This window comes from Dendrobates tinctorius, unplaced genomic scaffold, assembly GCF_039654945.1.
Source record: "Dendrobates tinctorius isolate UK_male_01 unplaced genomic scaffold, ASM3965494v1 ptg000079l, whole genome shotgun sequence".
NCBI classification, from domain to species: Eukaryota; Metazoa; Chordata; class Amphibia; order Anura; family Dendrobatidae; genus Dendrobates; species Dendrobates tinctorius.
Genome location: NW_027361747.1, coordinates 19,379,773 through 19,405,581, shown reverse-complemented (window position 1 = coordinate 19,405,581; position 25,809 = coordinate 19,379,773). Strand labels below are relative to the sequence as shown.

The window sequence follows — 25,809 nt, the reverse complement described above, 5'->3', positions numbered from 1 at the left end:
CGGCCCCGCCCCCTGCGTGTGTGTATGTCGTGTGGCCCCCGGACCCGCCCCCTGTGTGTGTGTGTGGCCCCTGGCCCCGCTCCCTGCGTGTGTCGAGTGTGTCGTGTGGCCCCCAGCCCCGCCCCCTGCGTGTGTGTGTGTGTTGTGTGGCCCCCGGCCCTGCCCCCTGCGTGTGTCATGTGTGCTGTGAGGCAAACGGCCCCGCCCCCTGCGTGTGTGTGTGTGTGTGTCGTGTGGCCCCGGCCCTGCCCCCTGCGTGTCTGTGTGTCGTGTGGCCCCCGCCCCCTGTGTGTGTGTGTTATGTGGCCCCCGGCCCCTCCCCCTGCATGTGTGTATGTCGTGTAGCCCCAGGCCTGCCCCCTGTGTGTCTCGTGTGGCCCCCAGCCCCGCCCCCTGCATGTGTGTATGTCGTGTGGCCTCCGGCCCCGCCCTCTGTGTGTGTCGTGTGGCCCCCGGCCCCGCCACCTGCGTTTGTGTGTGTGTGTCGTCTGGCCCCCGGCCCCGCCCCCTGCGTGTGTGTGTGGCACCCGCCCCCGCCCCCTGCATGTGTGTCGTGTGTTGTGTGGCCCCGGGCCCGCCCCCTGCGTGTGTGTGTGTTGTGTGGCCCCCGGCCCTGCCCCATGCGTGTCTGTGTGTCGTGTGTCCCCCGGCCCCGCCCCCTGCGTGTGTGTGTGTTATGTGGCCCCCGGCCCCTCCCCCTGCATGTGTGTATGTCGTGTGGCCCCCGGCCACGCTCCCTGCGCGTGTGTTTCGTGTGGCCCTCGGCCCCGCCCCCTGCGTTTGTGTGTGTGTGTCGTGTGGTCCCCGGCCCCGCCCCCTGCGTGTGTGTTTGTCGTGTGGCACCCGGCCCCGCCCCCTGCATGTGTGTGTATGTCGTGTGGCCCCCGGCCCCGCCCCCTGTGTGTGTGTGTCGTGTGGCCCCCGGCCCCGCCCCCTGCATGTGTGTGTATGTCGTGTGGCCCCCGGCCCCGCCCCCTGTGTGTGTGTGTGTGGCCCCCGGCCCCGCCCTCTGCGTGTGCCGTGTGTGTCGTATGGCCCCCGGCTCCGCCCCTGCCTTTGTGTGTGTTGTGTGGCCCCCAGCCCCGCCCCCTGCATGTGTATGTCGTCTGGCTCCTGGCCCCACCCCCTGTGTGTGTGTGTGTGGCTCCCGCCCCCGCCCCCTGCGTGTCTGTCGTGTGCCCCCGGCCCCGCCCCCTGCGCGTGTGTGTGTGTCGTGTGGCCCCCGGCCCCTCCCCTTGCATATGTGTATGTCGTGTGGCCCCCGGCCCCGCCCCCTGTGTGTGTCGTGTGGCCCCCGGCCCCGCCCCCTGTGTGTGTCGTGTGTGTTGTGTGGCACCCGGCCCCGCCCCATACATTTGTGCGTGTGGCCTCCAGCCCCGCCCCCTTCATTTGTGTGTGTATGTCGTGTGGCCCCCGTTCCCGTCCCCTGCGTTTGTGTGTGTGTGTCGTGTGGCCCCCGTCCCCGCCCCCTGCGCGTGTGTTTCATGTGGCCCTCGGCCCCGCCCCCTGCGTTTGTGTGTGTGTGTGTGTCGTGTGGCCCCCGGCCCCGCCCCCTGCATGTGTGTATATTGTCTGGCCCCCAGCCCCACCCCCTGTGTGTGTGTGGCACGCGACCCCGCCCCCTGCATGTGTGTCGTGTGCCCCCGGCCCCGCCCCCTGCGTGTGTGTGTCGTGTGGCCCCCGGCCCCTCCCCCTGCATATGTGTGTGTCGTGTGGCCCCCGGCCCCGCCCCCTGCGTTTGTGTGTGTGTCTTGTGGCCCCCGGCCCCGCCCCCTGCGTGTGTGTATGTCATCTGGCCCCCGGCCCTGCCCCCTGCGTGTGTCATGTGTGCTGTGTGGCAAACGGCCCCGCCCCTGCATGTGTGTGTGTGTCGTTTGGCCCCCGGCCCCTCCCCCTGCATATGTGTATGTCGTGTGGCCCCCGGCCCCGTCCCCTGCGTTTGTGTGTGTGTGCCGTGTGGCACCCGGCCCTGCCCCCTGCGTGTGTCATGTGTGCTGTGTGGCAAACGGCCCCGCCCCCTGCATGTGTGTGTGTGTGTCGTGTGGCCCCGGCCCCCTGCGTGTCTGTGTGTCGTGTGGCCCCCGGCCCCGCCCCCTGTGTGTCTCGTGTGGCCCCCAGCCCCGCCCCCTGCGTTTGTGTGTGTGTGTCGTGTGGCCCTCGGCCCCGCCTTCTGTATGTGTCGTGTGTGTCATGTGGCCCCCAGCCATGCCTCCTGCGTTTGTGTGTGTGTGTCGTGTGGCCCTCGGCCCTGCCCCTGTATGTGTCGTGTGGCCCCCAGCCACGCACCCTGCGTTTGTGTGTGTGTGTGTCGTGTGGCCCCCGGCCCCGCCCCCTGCATGTGTGTATGTCGTGTGGCACCCGGCCCCGCCCCCTGTGTGTGTGGCCCCTGGCCCCGCCCCCTGCGTGTGTCGTGTGGGTCGTGTGGCCCCCGGCCCGCCCCCTGCGTTTCTGTGTGTGTGTGTCGTGTGGCCCCCGGCCTCATCCCCTGCTTATGTGTATGTCGTGTGGCCCCCGGCCCCGCCCCCTGTATGTGTCGTGTGTGTCGTGTGGGCCCTAGCCACGCCCCCTGCGTTTGTGTGTGTGTGTGGCCCCCGGCCCCGCCCCCTGCGTGTGTCGTGTGGCCCCCGGCCCCGCCCCCTGCGAGTGTGTTTCGTGTGGCCCTCGGCCCCGCCCCCTGCGTTTGTGTGTGTGTGTGGCCCCCGGCCCCACCCCCTGCATGTTTGTATGTCGTGTGGCACCCGGCCCCGCCCCCTGTGTGTGTGTGGCCCCCGGCCCCGCCCCCTGCGTGTGTCGTGTGTTTCGTGTGGCCCCCGGCCCCGTCCCCTGCGTTTGTGTGTGTGTGTCGTGTGGCCCTCGGCCCCGCCCCCTGCTTGTGTGACGTGTGGCTCCCGGCCCCGCCCCCTGCGTGTGTGTGTCGTGTGGCCCTCAGCCCCGCCCTTTGCGTGTGTCTTGTGTGTCGTGTGGCCCCCGGCCCCGCCCCCTGCATGTGTGTGTGTGTGTTGTGTGGCCCCCGGACCCGCCCCCTGCGCGTGTGTTTCGTGTGGCCCTCGGCCCCGCCCCCTGCGTGTGTGTTGTGTGGCCCCTGCGTTTGTGTGTGTGTGTCGTGTGGCCCTCGGCCCCGCCCCCTGCTTTTGTGTCGTTTGGCTCCCGGCCCCGCCCCCTGCGTGTGTGTGTCGTGTGGCCCTCAGCCCCGCCCTTTGCGTGTGTCTTGTGTGTCGTGTGGCCCCCGGCCCCGCCCCCTGCATGAGTGTGTGTGTGTTGTGTGGCCCCCGGACCCGCCCCATGCGCGTGTGTTTTGTGTGGCCCTCGGCCCCGCCCCCTGCGTTTGTGTGTGTGTGTCGTGTGGCCCCCAACCCCGCCCCCTGCATGTGTGTTGTGTGGCCCCCGGCCCCACCCCCTGCGTTTGTCATGTGGCCCCCAGCCACGCCCCCTGCGTTTTTGTGTGTGTGTCGTGTGGCCCCCCGGCCCCGCCCCCTGCATTTCTGTGTGTGGCCCCCGGCCCTGCCCCCTGCGTGTGTGTGTGTCGTGTGTGGCCCCCAGCCCCTCCCCCTGCTTGTGTGTATGTCATGTGGCCCCCGGCCCCGCCCCCTGTGTCTGTCATGTGGCCCCAGCCCCGCCCCCTGCGTTTGTCATGTGTGGCCCCCGGCCCCGCCCCCTGCATGTGTGGCTTGTGGCCCCCGGCCCCACCCCCTGCATTTGTGTGTGTGTGGCCCCTGTCCCCGCCCACTGCCTGTGTGGCTTGTGGCCCCCGCCCCCGCCCCCTACATTTGTGTGTGTGGCCTCCCAGCCACGCCCCCTGCGTTTGTGTGTGTGTGTCGTGTGGCCCCCAGCCCCGCCCCTGTATGTGTCGTGTGTGTCGTGTGGCCCCCAGCCACGCCCCCTCCATTTGTGTGTGTCATGTGACCCCCGCCCCCGCCCCCTGCGTGTGTGTATGTCGTGTGGCCCCCGGCCCCGCCCCCTGTGTGTGTGTGTGGTCCCTGACCACGCCCCCTGCGTGTGTCGTGTGTGTCGTGTGGCCCCCGGCCCCGCCCCCTGCGTGTGTGTGTGTTGTGTGGCCCTTGGCCCCGCCCCCTGTATGTGTCGTGTGTGTCGTGTGGCCCCCAGCCACGCCCCCTGCGTGTGTGTGTGGCACCCGCCCCCGCCCCCTGCATGTGTGTCGTGTGTTGTGTGGCCCCGGGCCCGCCCCCTGCGTGTGTGTGTGTTGTGTGGCCCCCGGCCCTGCCCCATGCGTGTCTGTGTGTCGTGTGTCCCCCGGCCCCGCCCCCTGCGTGTGTGTGTGTTATGTGGCCCCCGGCCCCTCCCCCTGCATGTGTGTATGTCGTGTGGCCCCCGGCCACGCTCCCTGCGCGTGTGTTTCGTGTGGCCCTCGGCCCCGCCCCCTGCGTTTGTGTGTGTGTGTCGTGTGGCCCCCGGCCCCGCCCCCTGCGTGTGTGTTTGTCGTGTGGCACCCGGCCCCGCCCCCTGCATGTGTGTGTATGTCGTGTGGCCCCCGGCCCCGCCCCCTGTGTGTGTGTGTTGTGTGGCCCTTGGCCCCGCCCCCTGTATGTGTCGTGTGTGTCGTGTGGCCCCCAGCCACGCCCCCTGCGTGTGTGTGTGTCGTGTGGCTCTCCGCCCCGCCCCCTGTATGTATCGTGTGTGTCGTGTGGCCCCCAGCCACGCCCCCTGCGTGTGTATGTCGTGTGGCCCCCGGCCCCGCCCCCTGCGTGTGTGTATGTCGTGTGGCCCCCGGACCCGCCCCCTGTGTGTGTGTGTGGCCCCTGGCCCCGCTCCCTGCGTGTGTCGAGTGTGTCGTGTGGCCCCCAGCCCCGCCCCCTGCGTGTGTGTGTGTTGTGTGGCCCCCGGCCCTGCCCCCTGCGTGTGTCATGTGTGCTGTGAGGCAAACGGCCCCGCCCCCTGCGTGTGTGAGTGTGTGTGTCGTGTGGCCCCGGCCCTGCCCCCTGCGTGTCTGTGTGTCGTGTGGCCCCCGCCCCCGCCCCCTGTGTGTGTGTGTTATGTGGCCCCCGGCCCCTCCCCCTGCATGTGTGTATGTCGTGTAGCCCCCAGCCCTGCCCCCTGTGTGTCTTGTGTGGCCCCCAGCCCCGCCCCCTGCATGCGTGTATGTCGTGTGGCCTCCGGCCCTGCCCTCTGTGTGTGTCGTGTGGCCCCCGGCCCCGCCACCTGCGTTTGTGTGTGTGTGTCGTCTGGCCCCCGGCCCCGCCCCCTGCGTGTGTGTGTGGCACCCGCCCCCGCCCCCTGCATGTGTGTCGTGTGTTGTGTGGCCCCGGCCCCGCCCCCTGCGTGTGTGTGTGTTGTGTGGCCCCCGGCCCTGCCCCATGCGTGTCTGTGTGTCGTGTGTCCCCCGGCCCCGCCCCCTGCGTGTGTGTGTGTTATGTGGCCCCTGGCCCCTCCCCCTGCATGTGTGTATGTCGTGTGGCCCCCGGCCACGCTCCCTGCGCGTGTGTTTCGTGTGGCCCTCGGCCCCGCCCCCTGCGTTTGTGTGTGTGTGTCGTGTGGCCCCCGGCCCCGCCCCCTGCGTGTGTGTATGTCGTGTGGCACCCGGCCCCGCCCCCTGCATGTGTGTGTATGTCGTGTGGCCCCTGGCCCCGCCCCCTGTGTGTGTGTGTCGTGTGGCCCCCGGCCCCGCCCCCTGCATGTGTGTGTATGTCGTGTGGCCCCCGGCCCCGCCCCCTGTGTGTGTGTGTGTGGCCCCCGGCCCCGCCCTCTGTGTGTGCCGTGTGTGTCGTATGGCCCCCGGCTCCGCCCCTGCCTTTGTGTGTGTTGTGTGGCCCCCAGTCCCGCCCCCTGCATGTGTATGTCGTCTGGCTCCTGGCCCCACCCCCTGTGTGTGTGTGTGTGGCTCCCGCCCCCGCCCCCTGCGTGTCTGTCGTGTGCCCCCGGCCCCGCCCCCTGCGCGTGTGTGTGTGTCGTGTGGCCCCCGGCCCCTCCCCTTGCATATGTGTATGTCGTGTGGCCCCCGGCCCCGCCCCCTGTGTGTGTCGTGTGGCCCCCGGCCCCGCCCCCTGTGTGTGTCGTGTGTGTTGTGTGGCACCCGGCCCCGCCCCATACATTTGTGCGTGTGGCCTCCAGCCCCGCCCCCTTCATTTGTGTGTGTATGTCGTGTGGCCCCCGTCCCCGTCCCCTGCGTTTGTGTGTGTGTGTCGTGTGGCCCCCGTCCCCGCCCCCTGCGCGTGTGTTTCATGTGGCCCTCGGCCCCGCCTCCTGCGTTTGTGTGTGTGTCGTGTGGCCCCCGGCCCCGCCCCCTGCATGTGTGTATATTGTCTGGCCCCCAGCCCCGCCCCCTGTGTGTGTGTGTGGCACGCGACCCCGCCCCCTGCATGTGTGTCGTGTGCCCCCGGCCCCGCCCCCTGCGTGTGTGTGTCGTGTGGCCCCCGGCCCCTCCCCCTGCATATGTGTGTGTTGTGTGGCACCCGGCCCCGCCCCCTGCGTGTATGTGTGTCGTGTGTGGCCCCTGGCCCCGCCCACTGCCTGTGTGGCTTGTGGCCCCCGCCCCTGCCCCCTAAATTTGTGTGTGTGGCCCCCAGCCACGCCCCCTGCATTTGTGTGTGTGTCGTGTGGCCCCCAGCCCCGCCCCCTGTATGTGTCGTGTGTGTCGTGTGGCCCCCAGCCACGCCCCCTGCGTTTGTGTGTGTCGTGTGGCCCCCGCCCCCTGCGTGTGTGTATGTTGTGTGGCCCCCGGCCCCGCCCCCTGTGTGTGTGTGGTCCCTGGCCCCGCCCCCTGCGTTTGTGTGTGTGTGTCATGTGGCCCCCGGCCCCGCCCCCTGCATTTGTGTGTGTGGCCCCCGGCCCCACCCCCTGCGTGTGTGTGTGTCGTGTGACCCTCGGACCCGCCCCCTGTATGTGTCGTGTGTGTCGTGTGGCCCCCAGCCACGCCCCCTGCGTGTGTGTGTGTCGTGTGGCCCTCGGCCCCTGCCCCCTGCGTGTGTCATGTGTGCCGTGTGGCAAACGGCCCCGCCCCCTGTGTGTGTGTGTGTGTCGTGTGGCCCCGGCCCTGCCCCCTGCGTGTCTGTGTGTCGTGTGGCCCCCGGCCCCGCCCCCTGCGTGTGTGTGTGTGTCGTGTGGCCCCCGGCCCCTCCCCCTGCATATGTGTATGTCGTGTGGCCCCCGGCCCCGCCCCCTGTATGTGTCGTGTGTGCCGTGTGGCCCCCAGCCCCGCCCCCTGCGTTTGTGTGTGTGTGTCGTGTGGCCCCCGGCCCCCTGCGTGTGTCGTGTGTGTCGTGTGGCCCCCGGCCCCGCCCTCTGCGTTTGTGTGTGTGTGTCGTGTGGCCCTCGGACCCACCCCCTGCGCGTGTGTTTCGTGTGGCCCTCGGCCCCGCCCCCTGCATTTGTGTGTGTGGGTCGTGTCGCCCCCGGCCCCGCCCCCTGCGTGTGTGTATGTCGTCTGGCCCCCGGCCCCACCCCCTGTGTGTGTGTGTGTGGCACCCGACCCCGCCCCCTGCGTGTGTCGTGTGCCCCCAGCCCCGCCCCCTGCGTGAGTGTGTGTCGTGTTGCCCCCGGCCCCGCCCCCTGTGCTTGTGTGTGTGTGTAGTGGCCCCTGGTCCCGCCCCCTGCGTTTGTGTGTGTGTCGTGTGGACCCCAGCCCCGCCCCCTGTTTGTGTCGTGTGGACCCCAGCCACGCCCCCTGCGTGTGTCGTGCGTGTTGTGTGGCCCCCGGCCCCGCCCCCTGCGAGTGTGTGTGTCGCGTGGCCCCCGGACCCTCCCCCTGCGCGTGTGTTTCGTGTGGTCCTCGGCTCCGCCCCCTGCGTTTGTGTGTGTGTTGTGTGGCCCCTGGCACCGCCCTCTGCATGTGTGTGTGTGTTGCGTGGCCCCCGGCACCGCCCCCTGCGTTTGTGTGTATCGTGTGGCCCCGCCCCCTGCGTGTGTGTGTGTCGTGTGTCCCCCGGCCCCGCCCCCTGCATGTGTGTATGTCGTGTGGCCCCCGGCCCCGCCCCCTGTATGTGTCGTGTGGCCCCCAGCCACGCCCCCTGCATTTGTGTGTGTGTGTCGTGTGGCCCCCGGCCCCGCCCCCTGCATGTGTGTATGTCGTGTGGCAACCGGCCCCGCCCCCTGTGTGTGTGTGTGGCCCCCGGCCCCGCCCCCTGCGTGTGTGTGTGTGTCGTGTCGCCCCCGGCCCCGCCCCCTGCGTGTGTGTATGTCGTCTGGCCCCCGGCCCCACCCCCTGTGTGTGTGTGGCACCCGACCCCGCCCCCTGCGTGTGTGTCGTGTGCCCCCAGCCCCGCCCCCTGCGTGAGTGTGTGTCGTGTCGCCCCCGCCCCCTGTGCTTGTGTGTGTGTGTCGTGTGGCCCCCGGTCCCGCCCCCTGCGTTTGTGTGTGTGTCGTGTGGCCCCCGGCCCCACCCCCTGCGTGTGTGTATGTGTCGTGTGGCCCCCGGCCCCGCCCCCTGTGTGTGTCGTGTGGCCCCTGGCCCCGCCCCCTGCGTGTCTGTGTGTTGTGTGGCCCCTGGCCCCACCCCCTGCGTGTGTGTCGTGTGGTCCCCGGCCACACCCCCTGCATGTGTGTGTGTCGTGTGGCCCCCGGCAACGCCCCCTGCATTTGTGTGTGTGTGTCGTGTGGCCCCCGGCCCCGCCCCCTATGTGTGTCATGTGGCCCCCAGCCCCACCCCCTGCGTGTGACGTGTGTGGCCCCCGGCCCCGACCCCTGCATGTGTACCTTGTGGCCACCGGCCCCGCCCCCTGCGTTTGTGTGTGTGTCCCCCAGGCCCCGCCCCCTGTGTGTGTCATGTGTGGCCCCCGGCCCCGCCCGCTGCGTGTGTGGCTTGTGGCCCCCGACCCCGCCCCCTACATTTGTGTGTGTGGCCCCCAGCCACGCCCCCTCCGTTTGTGTGTGTGTCGTGTGTCGTGTGGCCCCCAGCCCCGCCCCCTGTGTGTGTCGTGTGTGTTGTGTTGCACCCGGCCCCGCCCCCTGTGTGTGTCATGTGGCCCCCGCCCCCTGCGTGTGTGTGTCTTGTGGCCCTCGGCCCTGCCCCCTCCTTTTGTGTGTGTGTGTCGTGTGCCCCTCGGCCCCGCTCCCTGCGTGTGTGTGTATCATGTGGCCCTTGGCCCCGCCCCCTGCATTTGTGTGTGTGTCGTGTGGCCCTCGGCCCCGCTCACTGCGTGTGTGTATGTCGTGTGGCCCCCGACCCCGCCCCCGTGTGTGTATGGTGTCCCCCGGCCCCGCCCCTTGTGTGTGTCGTGTGGCCCCCGGCCCCACCCCCTGTGTGTGTCGTGTGGCCCCAAGCCCCACCCCCTGCGTGTGTCGTGTGTGGCCCCCGGCCCCGCCCCCTGCATGTGTGTTGTGTGGCCCCTGGCCCCGCCCCTGTGTGTGTCGTGTGTCTGTGTACCCCGGCCCCGCCCCCTGTGTGTATCGTGTGGCCCCCAGCCCCGCCCCCTGCATGTGTGTGTGTTTCGTGTGGCCCCCGGCCCTGCCTCCTGCGTGTGTGACGTGTGGCCCCCGGCCCCGCCCCCTGCGTGTGTCGTGTGGCCCGTGGCCCATGGCCCCGCCCCCTGCGTGTGTGTGTGTTGTGTGGCCCGGCCCCGCCCCCTGTGTGTGTGTGTGGCCCCCGACCCCTCCCCCTGTGTGTGTCGTGTGGCTCCCGGCCCCACCCCCTGTGTGTGTCGTGTGGCCCCCGGCCCCGCCCCCTGCATGTCGTGTGTGTTGTGTGACCCCCGGCCCCGCCCCGTGTGTGTGTCGTGTGGCCCCCGCCCCCGCCCCCGCCCCGTGTGTGTGTGTCGTGTGGCCCCCGGCCCCACCCCCTGTGTGTGTGGCCCCCCAGGCCCCGCCCCCTGCATATGTGTGTGTGTGGCCCCCGGCCTTGCCCCTGCGTGTCGTGTGGCCCCGGCCCCGCCCCCTGCGTGTATGTGTCGTGTAGCCCCCGGCCCCGCCCCCTGCGTGTGTGTGTGTGTCGTGTGGCCTCCGGCCCCGCCCCCTGTGTGTGTGTGTCGTGTGTCCCTGCGTGTGTGCCCCCCGGCCCCGCGCCCTGCATGTGTCGTGTGTGTCGTGTGGCCCCCGGCCCCGCCCCCTACATGTGTGTGTGTTGTGTGGCCCGGCCCCGCCCCCTGTGTGTGTCGTGTGGCCCCCGGCCCCGCCCCCTGTGTGTGTCATGTGGCCCTCGGCCCTGCCCCCTGTGTGTGTCGTGTGGCCCCTGGCCATGCCCCCTGCATGTGTCGTGTGTGTTGTGTGGCCCCCGGCCTTGCCCCCTGTGTGTGTCGTGTGGCCCCCGGCCCCACCCCCTGTGTGTGTGTGTCGTGTGGCCCCCGGCCACTCCCCCTGTGTGTGTGTATGTGTCGTGTGGGCCCCTCCCCCTGCATGTGTGTGTGTGGCCCCTGGCCCCTCCCCCTGCGTGTGTGTATGTGTGTGTGGCCCCCGGCCCAACCCCCTGCATGTGTGTGTGTGTCGTGTGGCCCCCAGCCCCTCCCCCTGCATGTGTGTATGTCGTGTGGCCCCTGGCCCCGCCCTCTGTGTGTGTCGTGTGGCCCCCAGCCCCGCAGCCTGCGTGTGTCGTTTTCATGTGCCCTGGGCGAAAGAGCGCCCCTTTAACACATACCACAACTCATCATGCTCCGATACGGCAGAGAAATAGCGGTATAGTACAATGAAAAATACTACACTTTTTACATCTCATGACGAGGCCCATCTATTTCTCCATACAGAATCATTGGTCCCATATAATGTTTGAAACAGTATATGATGCGCTCCACATAATGCTACAGTATATGTTGGTCCCCATGGATGAAGCTCCACTGTCTTATGGGCCCAAATAATGCTCCAAACATAATGGGCCCCATTTCTAATGCTCTAGTGTATAATGGGCCCTGTAAATGCTGCTCCAGTGTCTGATGTCCACCTTTGGAATGTTCCAGTGTATGGTGGGCCCCATCTATCATTCTCCAGAGTATAGTGCTCCCCAAAAATTGCTGTCCCAACATTGAAAACAATCAAATAAGTCTCCTCGCTAGGGAATCCCTGTACTAGTCTGGACTCCTCATCATCCCCATCTTCCATCTCACTGCACAGTATTTCAACCTTGCAAGTGCTGTGATCCTGAGCAAGCAGGGGGGGCCCACTCGTTGGCGACGGCACTGGCACAGGGCCCATGATAGTACGGTGGTGTGTCTGATGGCGGGTGGGCCGAACCTGCACTTTCATCTGCAGCTTCCTCTTTGTCACCGTGTAAGATGGAACTGTATATGGGAAGGGTAACCTGAGTTTCATCAGGGTCAGATTCAGGCCGTGTAGCGTGCGAGGGGAATGTAGTGGTCTGGGTCAATGTACCAGCAGATTCATCGAGCAGTGGCTGGGCATCAGTGCACTTGTGTCGCCCCCAGGAGTACGGTCGCCACAGTGGCATTACCTTCCTCCTAGGGAGTGTGATGTCATGCTTGGGAGCAACGAAGGATCTCTCTAGCAGGTTAACTGATTGGGCGGCGTTATTCCCACGAGTCATGACCCTCCAAACAGCGTTCATGAAGGCAAAGTGTTTGTTTTACGTGGGCAGTATGGTTGCAAAGCTGAACCTTAAAGGAATGTCCAGAAGGGCACCACCAGGAGTGGAGCCAATGGCGTAATTTGACTCAACACGGGCAACCTCAACCATGCCAGCTACAGAACAGATGCACACATTGCAAGCTTAATTCCGTTAACGAACGAGACTCCGTCATGCCCCGCGGTCCGAGTCCGGTTTACTAGAGGGACACGTGAGGCTCTGGCACATGAGATTGGCCAATAACTGGTGTGTCATGCCCTTACATGTCCGTGGCTGCATGTGCGCTACACTGAAAAGGCCAGCGTTTGTCGCTTACAGGTGCAGATAACCCGCTGAACAACGTTACTCGCGAACGATGATTTCCCAGTAAGTGCAGGTCAACCGCAGTTCCGGAATTAGGCCTAACCGACATTCCTGAAAAAATGAAAAACTTACGTGTGCAAACCACAGGTGCTGTAGCTTGCTTAACAGCTTGCCAGCCGTTCTCAGGCCCAGTATGGATTACACGTGATTGCACAAAGGTGAGAAAGGGTACCGTATCCCCGGATAACATGTATGGATAGCGTACACATTCAAAATATATGTCTATACATCAGGAGGCAGGCTCAGACGGTGTCAGGCACTGTATGGCTTGCACGTGATTGCACAAAGGTGAGAAAGGGTACCGTATCCCCGGATAACATGTATGGATAGCGTACAGATTCAAAAGATATGTCTATACATCAGGAGGCAGGCTCAGACGGTGTTAGGCCCAGTATGGATTGCACGTGATTGCACAAAGGTGAGAAAGGGTACCGTATCCCCGGATAACATGTATGGATAGCGTACACATTCAAAAGATATGTCTATACATCAGGAGGCAGGCTCAGACGGTGTTAGGCCCAGTATGGCTTGCAAGTGATTGCACAAAGGTGAGAAAGGGTACCGTATCCCTGGATAACATGTATGGATAGCGTACACATTCAAAAGATATGTCTATACATCAGGAGGCAGGCTCAGACGGTGTCAGGCACAGTATGGATTTGACGTCCCAGACTACACAGCGGAGGAGCAGGGAGAGGTAAAGATTGCAAATGCTGGGGCCCTGCCCAAGCAAGGGGGGCCCACTCGTGGGCATCGGTACTGGCACTGGGCCCCTCATAGTACGGCGGTGTGTCTGACGGCGGGTGTGCACCACCACCGTCAGAGACACTTGATTGCACTATGAGGGACCCTGTGCCAGTGCCTGCGCCCAAGAGTCAGCCTACCCACCTGTCCAGGGCAACGGCACTCGCACGGTGTCGTGCGCTAGGTGGTGACCCCCGGCCATGGGGGGGGGGGAGGCTGCACAGTTAGGGAGTTTTAGAAAGTGGCATATGTTGATGTTGGACATTCAGCTGATGCAAAAGGCGAAATAGGTCAAGTCCCAGGAAGAGGTGGACCAAAGCAAGCCATTTTTCTGTCACCCTATGTGTCATCAGGGGAAGGTGGGACAAAATCCTTGGAAACCCATGCATGGTTCATTTTAATGAAGGTTAGATCATCCACATTTTGGGTTGACAGACGGGTCCTTTTTTCTGTCAGGATTGATCCAGCTGCACTGAAGACTCTTTCCGATAGCACACTTGCAGCTGGGCAAGCGAGCTCCTGTAAGGCATATTGTGCCAATTCAGGCCAGGTGTCCAGTTTAGCGGCCCAATAGTCAAAGGGGAATGACCTGTGTGGGAGAACATCGATATGGGAGGAAAAGTAGTTTGTAACCATAGTTGACAACTGCTGTCTCCTGTCACTTTCCATCGATGCTGTATTACCAGTTGTGTGAGCGGTACTTGAAAAATCAGTCCACAACATTGTCATGAAACCTCTGTCTCCAACGCCACTTCTGCTGTGTGCACCATGAACACCTCTGCCAAGCTGCCCCTGGCCCGTACGGCTCGTGTGAGAACCATCACCGCTGCTGTGTGCTGGGAATGCCTCAAGCAACCGATTTACCAGAGTTGCTTGTTTATTAGCCAATATTAGGTCAAGGTTCTCCTGTGGCATGATGTTTTGTAATTTGCCTTTATAGCGTGGATCCAGGATGCTGGCCAACCAGTAGTCGTCATCGTTCATCATTTTGGCAATGCGGGGGTCCCTTTTTAGGATCCGCAAGGCATAATCTGACATGTGGGCCAATGTTCCCGGAGTCAATGATGCACTGCGAGTGCTGGTTGGAGGAGCACTTTCTGGCAAATCCACATCCCTCCAGTCACGCACAAACCCTGTACCAGACCTTGCCACGCCAACATTTTCACTTGCCCCACAAGATGCATCCTCCTCCCCTAAGTAATCATCCCCATCATCATCCTCCTCCTCCTCTTCTTCCTCCAACTCGTCCAGGAGAGGTCCCTGAGCAGACAATGGCTGAATGTCATCAAGGATTCCCTCCACCTCTTCCTCCTCGTCAACATTGGCTGCAGACGCCTGCTCCTTAAGGTGCGTCAAAGTTTGCATGAGCAGACGCATAAGTGGGATGCTCATGCTTAGGATGGCGTCGTCTGCGCTTACCAGCCGTGTGCATTCCTCAAAACACTGAAGGACTTTACAGAGGTCTTTCAGCTTCGACCACTGCACACCTGTCAACTCCATGTCTGCTCTCAAAGTGCCTGGCCGTGTATCCTCCCACAAATGCATTATGGCCTGCCTCTGCTCGCACAGCCGCTCCACCATGTGCAGGGTGGAGTTCCACCTTGTTGCAATGTCGATAATGAGGCGGTGGTTGGGAAGGTGGAGCAATCGCTGCAGCTTCTGCATACGAACGGAGTGTACAGGCGACCGGCGGATGTGCGCGCACAGTCTTCGCACCTTATGGAGCAGGGCTGTTAACTCCGGATAATTTTTGAGGAAGCACTGCACCACCAGGTTCAAGGTGTGAGCCAAGCAAGGTATGTGGCTGAGTTTTGAAAGGGCTATGGCTGCCACAAAATTACGGCCGTTATCACTAACTACCTTGCCTGCCTCAAGATGTACACTGCCCAGCCATGACTCAGTTTGTCGCTTCAAGTACTCGGCCAGCACCTCGGCGGTGTGTCTGTCGCCCAAACACATCATCTGCAACACATCCTGTTGACGCTTTCCACTAGCTGCTCGATAGGGGGACACCTCGTGTGCAACAGTGGCAGCTGCAGATGGATTGCTCGTACGACTGCGCTCTGTGGACGAGCTTTCGCTTCTGGAGGAGGAGGAGGAGGGTGGAACGCCTACAGCCAACTGTTTCCTATACCGTGGGCTAGGCAGCACTGTCCCACCACCGCTGTCTGTGGACCCTGCATCCACCACATTAACCCAGTGCGCAGTGATGGACACGTAACTGCCCTGGCCATGCCGACTGGACCATGCATCAGTTGTGAGGTGCACCTTTCCACTCACTGACTGCTTGAGTGCATGGACAATGCGGTCTTTCACATGATGTTGGAGGGCTGGGATGGCTTTGCGAGAGAAGAAGTGGCGACTGGGTAGGTCATAGCGTGGTACTGCATAGGCCATGAGTTCGCGGAAAGCTGCGCTTTCCACCAACCGATAGGGCATCATCTCAAACGAGATTAGTTTGGCAATGTGGGCGTTCAAACCCAGTGTACGCGGATGAGAGACTGAGTACTTTCTTGACCTACTCATAGTGTCTGGGAGGGTGAGCTGGACTTGAGAGCTGCATATGGTGGAAGTAGCGGTGGACAGGGCGGACTGAGAGAGGGTTGATGATGGTGATTGAGTTGGTGTTCTTTCTGATGGCCTAGATTCAGTATTTCGTTGATATAACAGTGGGATTCCCTGACTGCTGTGGCCTTGCAACGACACCTCAACATTTGCTGCTGTGCTAACCGGTGGGCTTACAGTGGGGGAAACAATGTAGCGTTGCTGACTACCTTCTTTGTGATCAGTTGCACATGTGGCACTTGAGGTTTGGTGTTGTGTCCATGCTTGCAAGTGCATGCTGGTTAAATGTCTAAGCATGCAACTGGTATTCAAATTTTTCAGATTTTTCCCTCGGCTAAAGGTCTTTGCGCACTTCTAAGGGTGGTTTCGCATTAGCGCTTTTTAAGCGCACGCACGGCCGGGGTAGCTCCGCCCCCGAGTCGGCTCTCTGCCCGGCGTGCCCGCCCCTTGCTTGTAGCGCCGCCTCCTAGCGCACAGCGGCGCCTGCGATCGGCGCACCCTATCTTTAGCACAGGGTGCGCAGATCGTGCGCAGGCCGTGCGCTAGTTGCGCTTTGACCTGCGCTGCGCACTTTTGACGGTGCGCCGTGCGCGCCAAAATCCGAAAAGTTTGATTTTGGCGCGCACGGCGCACCGTCAAAAGTGCGCAGCGCAGGTCAAAGCGCAACTAGCGCACGGCCTGCGCACGATCTGCGCACCCTATGCTAAAGATAGGGTGCGCCGATCGCAGGCGCCGCTGTGCGCTAGGAGGCGGCGCTACAAGCAAGGGGCGGGCACGCCGGGCAGAGAGCCGGCTCGGGGGCAGAGCTACCCCCGGCCGTGCGTGCGCTTAAAAAGCGCTAATGTGAAACCACCCTTACAGATAACCTTGGCCTGATCATGAGGATTTTGTTCAAAAAAGTGCCACACTGCACTCTTCCTACTTTGGCAGACATTTTGCGGCCTAGCACGCTGTGATGTTTTGACCCTCTGGACAAGCTGTCCAGCAACTCTTTTGATTTTTGGAACCTGTCTTTGGAGTGCTCCGGGCCTGCCAGATAACAGCTGTTGCGATGTTGATGTCTGCTGTGGATGCTCCTCATCTGAGCTATTGGAAGCAGCACCCTCTCCCCCAATGGATGCCAATCTGGGTCAACAACTGGGTCATCCATCACCTCCTCTTCAATGTCATGTGCACCTTCCTCTGTGTCACCGTGTATGGTGGTATAGTGTGCGGGAAGGGGCACCTGAGTCTCATCAGGGTCAGAATCTGGCTCTGTACACTGCGAGGACAATGTAGTGCTCTGAGTGAATGTACCAGCAGAATCATCTATCAGCGGCTGTGCATCAGTGCACTCCATGTCAGATTCATCTTGGCCTGGGTAATTCACCATTTCACTTGATAATCCAGGCATGGTATGTGAAAACAGCTCCATGGAGTAATCAGTAGTATGGCCTGCGTCATCCTTCAATCTTGGTTGGGGTGAAGGACACAAGGAAAGGTGTGGTTCATGAACATGAGCCTCCAATGATGACTCAGTGCTTTTACTTTTTACAACTTCAGAAGAGGAGGCGATAGAGCTGGAGGCTGAGTCAGCAATGTAAGACAAAACTTTTTCCTGATGCTCTGGCGTTAAAAGCGGTTTGCCAACTCCTAGAAAACTAAGCCTTCGAAGCCTTATGGAGCCAGACGATGACGCAGGCTCAACACCTCCTGCATTCGGTCCTATTTTGCTTTTGCCACTTCCATCAGATCCACCACCAACACCATCATTACCAGCTGCCAACCCCCGCCCAATTCCACGGCCTCTTCCACCAGCCTTCCTCATTTTTGGTAGAAATGTAGACAAAATCCAACAAACTATATAGTAATGTAAAACAAGGTACAAGGTGTCTATAGGACAGGGGAGATTTAGATTTTCTGCAGACACTTGTGGACACTGGACACTTGGATTGTGTGAGGCCCACTGAATATCACAGCGCTATGTCACAGGCTCAATGGCACAGGTGTGAAAAAAGTGACTACAGGATAAGGGAGATTTTGAATTTCTGCAGACACTTGTGGACACTGGACACTTTTGGATTGTGTGAGGCCCACTGAATATCACAGCGCTATGTCACAGGCTCGATGGCACAGGTGTGAAAAAAGTGACTACAGGATAAGGGAGATTTTGAATTTCTGCAGACACTTGTGGACACTGGACACTTTTGGATTGTGTGAGGCCCACTGAATATCACAGCGCTATGTCACAGGCTCGATGGCACAGGTGTGAAAAAAGTGACTACAGGATAAGGGAGATTTTGAATTTCTGCAGACACTTGTGGACACTGGACACTTGGATTGTGTGAGGCCCACTGAATATCACAGCGCTATGTCACAGGCTCGATGGCACAGGTGTGAAAAAAGTGAATTGTAGAATTGGGCAGAATAGGAATCTCCCTAGAGTGTAGGTCTGTAAGAACGGAACAAGTCCTCCACTTATCCTTCCACAGTGACACACAGATAGCTTCACTGTGGCTGTGATAACAGCCGTTACACGGTACTGTGTGAGGAGCGTACACTGCTGTATGGTGTGAATAAATGCACGCTCAGTACCTTAGCAGGACAAAAAAAAAATTGGGATTGCTTTTAAAAAAGCAGTTTGCAGAGCAGTGGGGAAATAGCAATGCAGCTGTCAGGAAGCCTTAGAAGGCAGCCTAACAACCAACACCGCTGATCCACCACAATATAGCCTCCCCTTGCACTGCACACACAGTGACTGGTGTGTTGTACAGGCAAAATCGCTAGCAGCAGAAGCAGTTTTTTTGTCTTCTTCCCTGCCTAACGCTCTCCCTACAGAATCAGCAACCTCTCCCTATGCTAAGATCGGCAGAAGTAAGATGGCGGTCGGCGTGCACGCCCTTTTATAACCCCTGTGACGCCCACCAAAGCAAGCCAATCACTTGCATGCCCTTCTGAAAGATGGTGGTGACCCCTGCCTATGTCATCACATTGCCCACAGTGTTCGTGGATCCTGATTGGCTGAAAAAGAGCGCTAAACAAACTTTTGAAACGCGACTTTGGCGCGTAACTCGCCGACCTCGTGGCCGACCTCATCCTAGGGTCGTGTTTCGTTTCATGAAACCCGACTTTGCCAAAAGTCGGCGACTTTTGAAATTGTTCGACCCGTTTCGCTCAACTCTAGTGGTGACTCTTTAAAGGCAATCCGGTTCCATGAAGAAATGGAGAATTTGGTTGGTGGATCTGTGCCGGGACTTTTAGAAGTTGTCCTCAGTGATACGTTCCTGGACATTCACAGATGCCTTCTTAAATGTACCTCTCCTGTTCTGGAAAAATTACAGGATTACACCAGTGTAACAGACATAGAAAGGCATGAACATCACAGTTTAGATATGAGCGAGAAGCACCCAACAAAGCGAAGATCTGAAGCTCCGAGATCACAGATGGATGCTGCTTCTTTTGTATCCTTGAGCCAAGGCAACAGGCTGTTCATAAATGATGGCTCTGGAGTAGTCAATCAGCAGTGTAAAGTAACACATGGGTTAAGTACAGATCCGGTGTGGAATTTACAAGGGTCTAAACGGACAAAGCAAACTCCATCTTCTGAGAAGCTAATGACCCTACAGGAAAGATGGGCATCAGACACGGGTAAATGTGTAGACGCATCACCTCTCCTTGTTGTATCATCTGACAAAGACTCGGCAAGGACTGTGTACATTGGCTCCCATTCACATAGACTGCAAGCTCTTCAGCTGGACACTGGGGCAATTGTGTGGGAGAGAATCCTTGGAGATCGTATTGAATCTTCGGCCGCTGTGTCTAAATGTGGAAATTTTATCCTTGTAGGTGAGAATAGGATGAAGCTTGCCATTAAGATTAGTCAACACCGGCAGGGTACTTTATTATATTCACAGCTCTGGAATTGAATGTCTGTAGTGTATAAAGCCATTTATTTAATTGTATAGAATTTAAAGGGCATCTGCAGCTTCAGAAAACTTTTCACTTGTCAGAAGTCGTGATCGGTGGAGGATTGGTTGCTGAGACCCCTGCTAGTCGCTAAAGCTAAGGGGCAGAAGCACTCACAATGAGTATTGCCCTCATCCAACACAGAACATGGGCTAATAGAGGAATATATATTACACTGTCTAGAAGGAAAGTCTGTTTTCCCATGATGGCCAAAAAGAGCACAGTAAAGGTTACATGGCGGCCATTTGTCTTTAGATTTTGGACTGGCTTTTAAAGGGGTCCAGTGCTGAGGACCCACTTCTGTATGGATTAATAGGCGATATGGACACAGGTGGTCTTAATGTGATACAATAAAAAGGGCTATCTGTTTCTAAGGAAGTCATGGAGCAGCCAAAATGGGAACCATTAGACACTCCCTTAGGGGTTGTAGTCCAGCTCCCCCTGGTGATACGCCTCCATATTCCTTCAGTTATACAGAAATATCTCTTGTTTCCATTTGACATTCTAGGAAAGAGGAGTGATATTTAGTAAAATCCACATTGGTTGTCCTCTTGTTTTGATGGGAAATAAACTAAAGGTATGTTCACATCACGTTTTAGCCACACATTCATGCCTCCATTGTGGGTTCTGTCTGAACTCCAAAAATCAAGACTCTGATGTGCCCCCAATGAAGCCATAACGTTGTATGTTTTTTCTGTCATGTCCATCTTTAAAGGGGCATTCCCATCTTATACATTAATCACTTCTCCATAGGATATGCCGTGAGTGTAATAGATGCTTCACCACAAGGACCTTCTCCTATCTTCAGGACCTTCCCCTATTGAGGGGTGCTATCAGGTGGTCTGGTTCCCATTCAGTTGAAGCATGTCACGGGCCACCTACTCAAGAAAGACAGGAGAAGGTCCTGATGGTGAGCTCCACATCTATTACACATTCATGTCCTAACCTGTGGACATATCGTTAATGTGTGAGATGTGAATACCCCTTTGAAGGGAGTATCTCTGTGTAATAACCCCTCCCCCAAACTGTTCATATGGTCATGTTTCTTTCTGAAAATTTAGTTTCATTCACTGATGAAATCTGTTGCTCCCTGGCTGCAAAATCATTGTTTTAATTTATTTGTAAATGAGGCTTAAGTGCCCTGGGAGTATGAAAGCACTTCCCAAGGTCCTGCCTCCCTGTTATGTATTTCCCACCCAGGCCCACCTTCCTCTGCTGACTTACCGCTCATATAGCTCTGTAGTCAAGCTCGTGGGCTGTCAGTCAATCAGAGGAAGGAGGTGGGGCTATGTGGGGAATAGAGCTAATGAGGCAGAGGCTTGGGAGGTGCTTTTATATTCCCAGAGCAGTTAAGTCTTATTCGCGTTTGAATTGAAACAACAGCTATTTTAAAATAATATATATATTTTTAGGGCAGATCCGCTTAAAAAAAAAAAAAAAAAAAAGTCACAATAGTCCTCTAAAACACTTGGCGTTTTCCACTATAGGTCTTCAGAAACACAAACTCCTGGTAGAGACAAAGAAAGTGCATATCCCTTCTTTGAAGCAAATCCTGATGTAATCTTCTTCAAGCAAGGCACTGTTCAATCAGAAGGCTGCAAAAAAACCCCACAATTTATGAAAATCTTAAAAAATGGCCAGTTTATAAAGCAATTTCACAAGAAATTGCTTTGAAAATCTGCAACAACTCGTGGAAAAAAATTGCAAGTTTTGACTTTTTCACACTGGCTGCTCCCAGCGGAGCTGGAGTTGGATGAGGATGTGACTCCACGGCTTGTCTAATTCATGACAGGTTCCTGACAGGAGTAAGACTTCTGCCATGGTGAACGGAGCCGCATGCTTCTTAATTACAGTAATCAAGAGTGTTTGACAAATGGCGTGTACCTCCATGTGATATGCCGGAGGTCTTACAGTCAGGGACTGGAGTAGGATTTCTGACATAATTTACGCTACAGCTCATCATGAATTAGACAAGCCGCCTCTTAATGAATCCGGAGCGCCTGACTGACCAACTACTGCCGGTCTTGATACGCAGAGGTCTCTGTCTGCACATAGACTAATATTCCCAGCTGTGACTATATAGGAAATAATGGCTGCTGATACTTTGAGTAGGGGACCGCACCTAAAATGTACAGTTTTTTTCCTACTGGTCTTTTCATGATAATATTACGCGTTTTTATTTTTAAGGAAGAGATGAAGTGTTGGTTATTAGTAAGTAGCTGTGGTCTCTTTGCAGGCTGCTATGACGGCCGTTTCTATGTGCTGAGGAGGAGAACTGGGGACATGCACTGGATCTTTACCACCGGCAATGCTGTGAAGAGCTCCCCTGCCGTAGATCCCACGTCCGGGCTGGCATTTATCGGGTCCCATGATCAGTACTTGTATGCCCTGGACGTTGAGGTAGGGATTGATGAATAGTTCTTCTGAAATAGTTTTATTTAAGTTTAATTATTGTCATGATGACACAAGAGCTGTCCTGTAAGGGATCTGTAGATTTACTGGTTTTTATTCGTATGTGTTGTATACAGTGGATAGCACTGTTGTTTTGCACCACGGTGACTCGCAGGATAGCAGTGAACTCTAGATAGGGCGGCATGGTGGCTCGGTGGTTAGCCCTGTTGTTTTGCAGCATGCTGGCTCAGTGGTTAGCCCTGCCGCTTTGCAGCATGCTAGCTCAGTGGTTAGCCCGGTTGCGTTGAAACATGATGGCTCAGTGGTTAGCCCGGTTGCGTTGAAACAGGGCTGCTTTGTTTTGGGTTTAAGAAAACCCCACAAATGTCAGTGAAATAACTTGCTGCTGCCAAATTTAATTTTCAGTTTTCTGAATATCAATATGTGGGTTTTTCTTGCTTTAACAGAAGGGTGCCAACAATTTTGTCAGTATGTGTAAATATTATCAATACTACTTTGTACTTTATTAGTTATTAAAAATTAATACGCTTAAAAAAAATGTCCTTTTTTTGTTTGTGGCTCAGTGCCTGGGATTCTGGCCACTACTGCATTCTATCATCAGTGGACAGACTCCAAGGAAAGGAGCACAGCGCTTGCAAGATCTTTGCTATAAGCCTTGTAAGTGGAGCTCTCAACCTGCCCTGACCCCTGGATCTCCCCAGCTTAAGTGCCCCCTTCACTCCTCCGATGCTTCAGAGGCAACTGTGCCCTCCTTGAAGCATGGAGAGTATGTAGCTCAGACCAGTGGCTCAACTATACTGCCGGTCCGAACCGTAAATCTTCTGGAACAAGCAGGAGGCAGAGCAGCGGTGGAATCTGGAAGATCAATGATGAGAAAACTCCTGAAAGTGATGACTATGAGTTGTTTTATTGCAGGTAAAGCAGTGTGCCTGGAAAGTTCATTGTGAGGGGGGAGCCGTGTTTTCTTCTCCTTGTCTGAGTACCAAGCCACATCACTTATACGTAGCAACACTCGGAGGACGACTGCTGGCACTTAACGCAGTGAGTACATGATTGTATCTAACATTTTCTTCTGGTTTTCTGGTAGGTGTGGGTAGACAAATTCCCTTACCTGGAAAATTGTGTTTAATTTTGTTCAAACCCAGTTATAAAAGTAATCTTAGTTGTGGCCAACTAGAATGAGAGCGCCCAGATACAGTGGGGAAAATAAGTATTTGAAACTCTGCCGATTTTGCAAGTTTTCCCACCTGCAGAGAATGGAGAGATCTGTAAGAGACCGAATCTAAAAATCAGAAAATCACATAGAATGATTTTTTAATAATTAAATTGCATTTTATTGCATGAAATAAGTATTTGATCACCTACAACCAGCAAGAATTCTGGGTCTCTCAGACCTGTTAGTTTTTCTTTAAGAAGCCTGCTGTGGCCAAGACCAAAGAGCTGTCTCTTTGTAGACTTGCACAAAGCTGGGATGGGCTATGGGACAATAGCAGCTTGGTGAGAGGGCAACAACTGTTGACACAATTATTACATAATTGAAGATACACAAGATGACTGTCAATTTTCCTCAGTCTGGGGCTCCATACAAGATCTCGCCTTGTGGGGTAAGAATGATTCTGATAAAGGCCAGGAATCAGCCCCGAACTACACACAAGGACCTGGTCAACGACTTGAAAAGAGAGACCACAGTCTCAAAGTTTACCGTTACTAAGATATTATGCTGTCATGGATTAAATCCTGCAGGGCACGCAAGGTCCCCCTTGCTCATGCCAGCACATGGCCAGGTCTGTTTGAAGTTCACCATTGACTATCTGAATGATCCAGAGAAGGCATGGGAGAAGGTTATGTGGTCAAAAGAGACCAAAATAAAACTTTTTGGTATTAACTCCTCATGCCGTGTTTTGAGGAAGATGAAGAATGCGTACAACTCCAAGAACTCCATCCCAACTGTGAAGCATGATGGGACAAACATCATACTTTGGGGGTGCTTTTCTGCAAAGGAGACAGGAATACTGCACCGAATTGAAGGGAGGATGGGTGAGTGTTGTGAATTCACTTTCTGGTCTACCTCTGGTTGCTGGTGAGGGTGGTGGTGCTGGTTTTATTGACAGAGGAGTCATGAGTTCTCTTTCCAGGCTCCCTCTGGTGGTTGCAGGAGGTAATGAAGCTGATCTAATTAACAGAGACCTGCCACCTGATAATGAGGACGACGACTGGACATCTGGAGTCTCTGACTGGATTTAAGACAGCCGACTCCCTCTGTCCATGCTGGTGATAGTTCCTGCCTCCTGAGGTTTTAGTTTACAGTTCAGTCCCTGCATTCTCAAGCTAAGTGTTCTTTGCTATTGTTCACATTTGATTTGGTTTTGTCTATTCAGTTTTGTGCGCTCAGCCAGCCCCGGCTGGGGCTGTGCTGAATTTCCATCTTTATGTTACTGTTTGTGCCAGGTTGCTTTTTGTCCCTTATTAGATTGGCCTCTTTTTGCTCTGTTTTCAGAATATGCCAGAGTGCTGATATAGTGGGTGAAGTCTAGTGACTTCAGGGTTTTTTTTGCTATCAGAAGTGTTGGACATTTTTGCAGGGTTTTTTGGCATGATTGCAAACAGCATCTTTCTTTTCCTGTCCTTTCTAGTTAGTGTGGGCCCCATCGTTTGCTCAGCCTATTTTCCTACCTGTGTTCGTGTTTTCATGTTGTCTCACCGACAATATATGTTTGGGGGCTGTCTATTCCTTTGGGGTCTGCTCTTGGGCAGTTTAGATTTCCCCTTTTCTTGCTTTAGGCTTATTTAGTCCTCCGGCTGTGTCGAGGTGTCTAGAATCATCGTAGGTACGCTCCACGGCTACTGCTAGTTGTGTGGATAGGATCAGGGGTCTGCAATCCGCTTAGTTACCAACCTCTCTGGCTTTCTGTGGCTTAGCTTGGTCTTGTTTTCCTCCTCGGTGACCCAATCATAACAGAATCACCAATCTAAACCGCAGACTCTAGGGTACTCAAAAGCAAGAAAGAATTGTAAAAAAAAAACAAAAAGTGTCAGAATTTTTATTTTTTTTATATATATGTATTTTTTCCTCTTTTTCTCTGGGGCCGTAAGAGGATTTTTTCTTTAATGGAGATTAAGCAATTGTCTGATCGTGTTGAGCAGCTTGCTGCTGAAGTGCGGGGAATTTCCGCCTATCTCGCGCAATCATCTGCTGTTGAACCAAAAATCCCTACTCCTGATGTGTTTTCTGGGGATCGGTCTAAATTTTTGAATTTTAAGAATAATTGTAAATTATTTCTTGCCTTGAAGCCTAACACATCGGGGAGCTCTGTGCAGCAGGTTAAAATTGTCATCTCCTTGCTGCGCGGCGATCCCCAGGATTAGGCTTTTTCTCTGACACCTGAAAATCTTAGTCTGACTAATGTGGACGCATTTTTTCAAGCCTTGGGGTTGTTGTATGATGAACCTAATGCTATTGATCAAGCTGAGAAAACCCTATTGGCATTGAACCAGGGTCAGGATTCTGCAGAGGTACACTGTCAAAAATTCCGAAAGTAGGCAGTCCTTACTACATGGAATTGATGGTGCCTTGGCAGCTCTCTTTCGGAAGGGTTTTTCAGAAACCGTAAAAGATGTTATGGTGGGATTTCCTGTTCCCTCTGGTCTTGATGATTCTATGTCATTAGCCATTCAAGTTGATAGGCGTTTACGTGAACGTAAAACTACACGAGAGGTGTTGCCGCCTTTTAAACAAACGTCTGAACCCATGCAATGTGATAGGGTTTTGTCTAGGGCGCAACATCAGGAGTTTAGAAGGCGTAATAAGCTGTGTTTTTTCTGTGGAGACGCTTCTCATATTATTTCTGTCTGCCCTAACCAAGAGAAACGTTTTGCACACACATTTGCTGTGGGCAGTGTATAACCTAAGTTCCTTTTGGCAATTACTCTGATCTGCTCCTTATCCACATTTTCCGCTAAGGCTTTTGTAGATTCAGGAGCAGCTTTGAATCTGATGGATTTGGATTTTGCTAAACATTGTGGTTTTTCCATGATATCTCTGTGGAAGCCTATTCCTTTGAGGAGTATTGATGCTACTCCTTTGGCGGAGAATAAACCTCAGTTTTGGACCCAGGTGATAATGCGGGTCGCCCCAGACCACCAAGAAAATTGTAAATTTTTGGTGCTGCACAATTTGCATGATACTAATGTTCTGGGTTTTCCCTGGTTGCAAACTCATAATCCAGTTTTGGATTGGAAATCTGTGTCTGTGGTGAGTTAGGGTTGTCAGTGTGTTCTTAGTGACACTCCTGTTTTCTCCACCTCTCCTCAGTCTCATGATA

At 56.9% G+C, this 25,809-nt stretch overlaps 1 protein-coding gene across 1 annotated transcript in view; it reads left to right on the top strand.

Annotated features, from left to right (window-relative positions):
• Positions 1 to 18,298: 18,298 nt before the first annotated feature.
• The window catches only part of LOC141096775 (beta-alanine-activating enzyme-like), a 41,138-nt gene continuing 33,627 nt past the window's right edge, over positions 18,299 to 25,809 (top strand). The window contains exons 1-3 of the mRNA XM_073583580.1: positions 18,299 to 18,955; positions 21,312 to 21,475; positions 22,403 to 22,528. Of these exons, the coding sequence (XP_073439681.1) occupies positions 18,331 to 18,955; positions 21,312 to 21,475; positions 22,403 to 22,528 (915 nt within the window). The 5' untranslated portion in view covers positions 18,299 to 18,330. The remainder of the gene's footprint in view (positions 18,956 to 21,311; positions 21,476 to 22,402; positions 22,529 to 25,809) is intronic.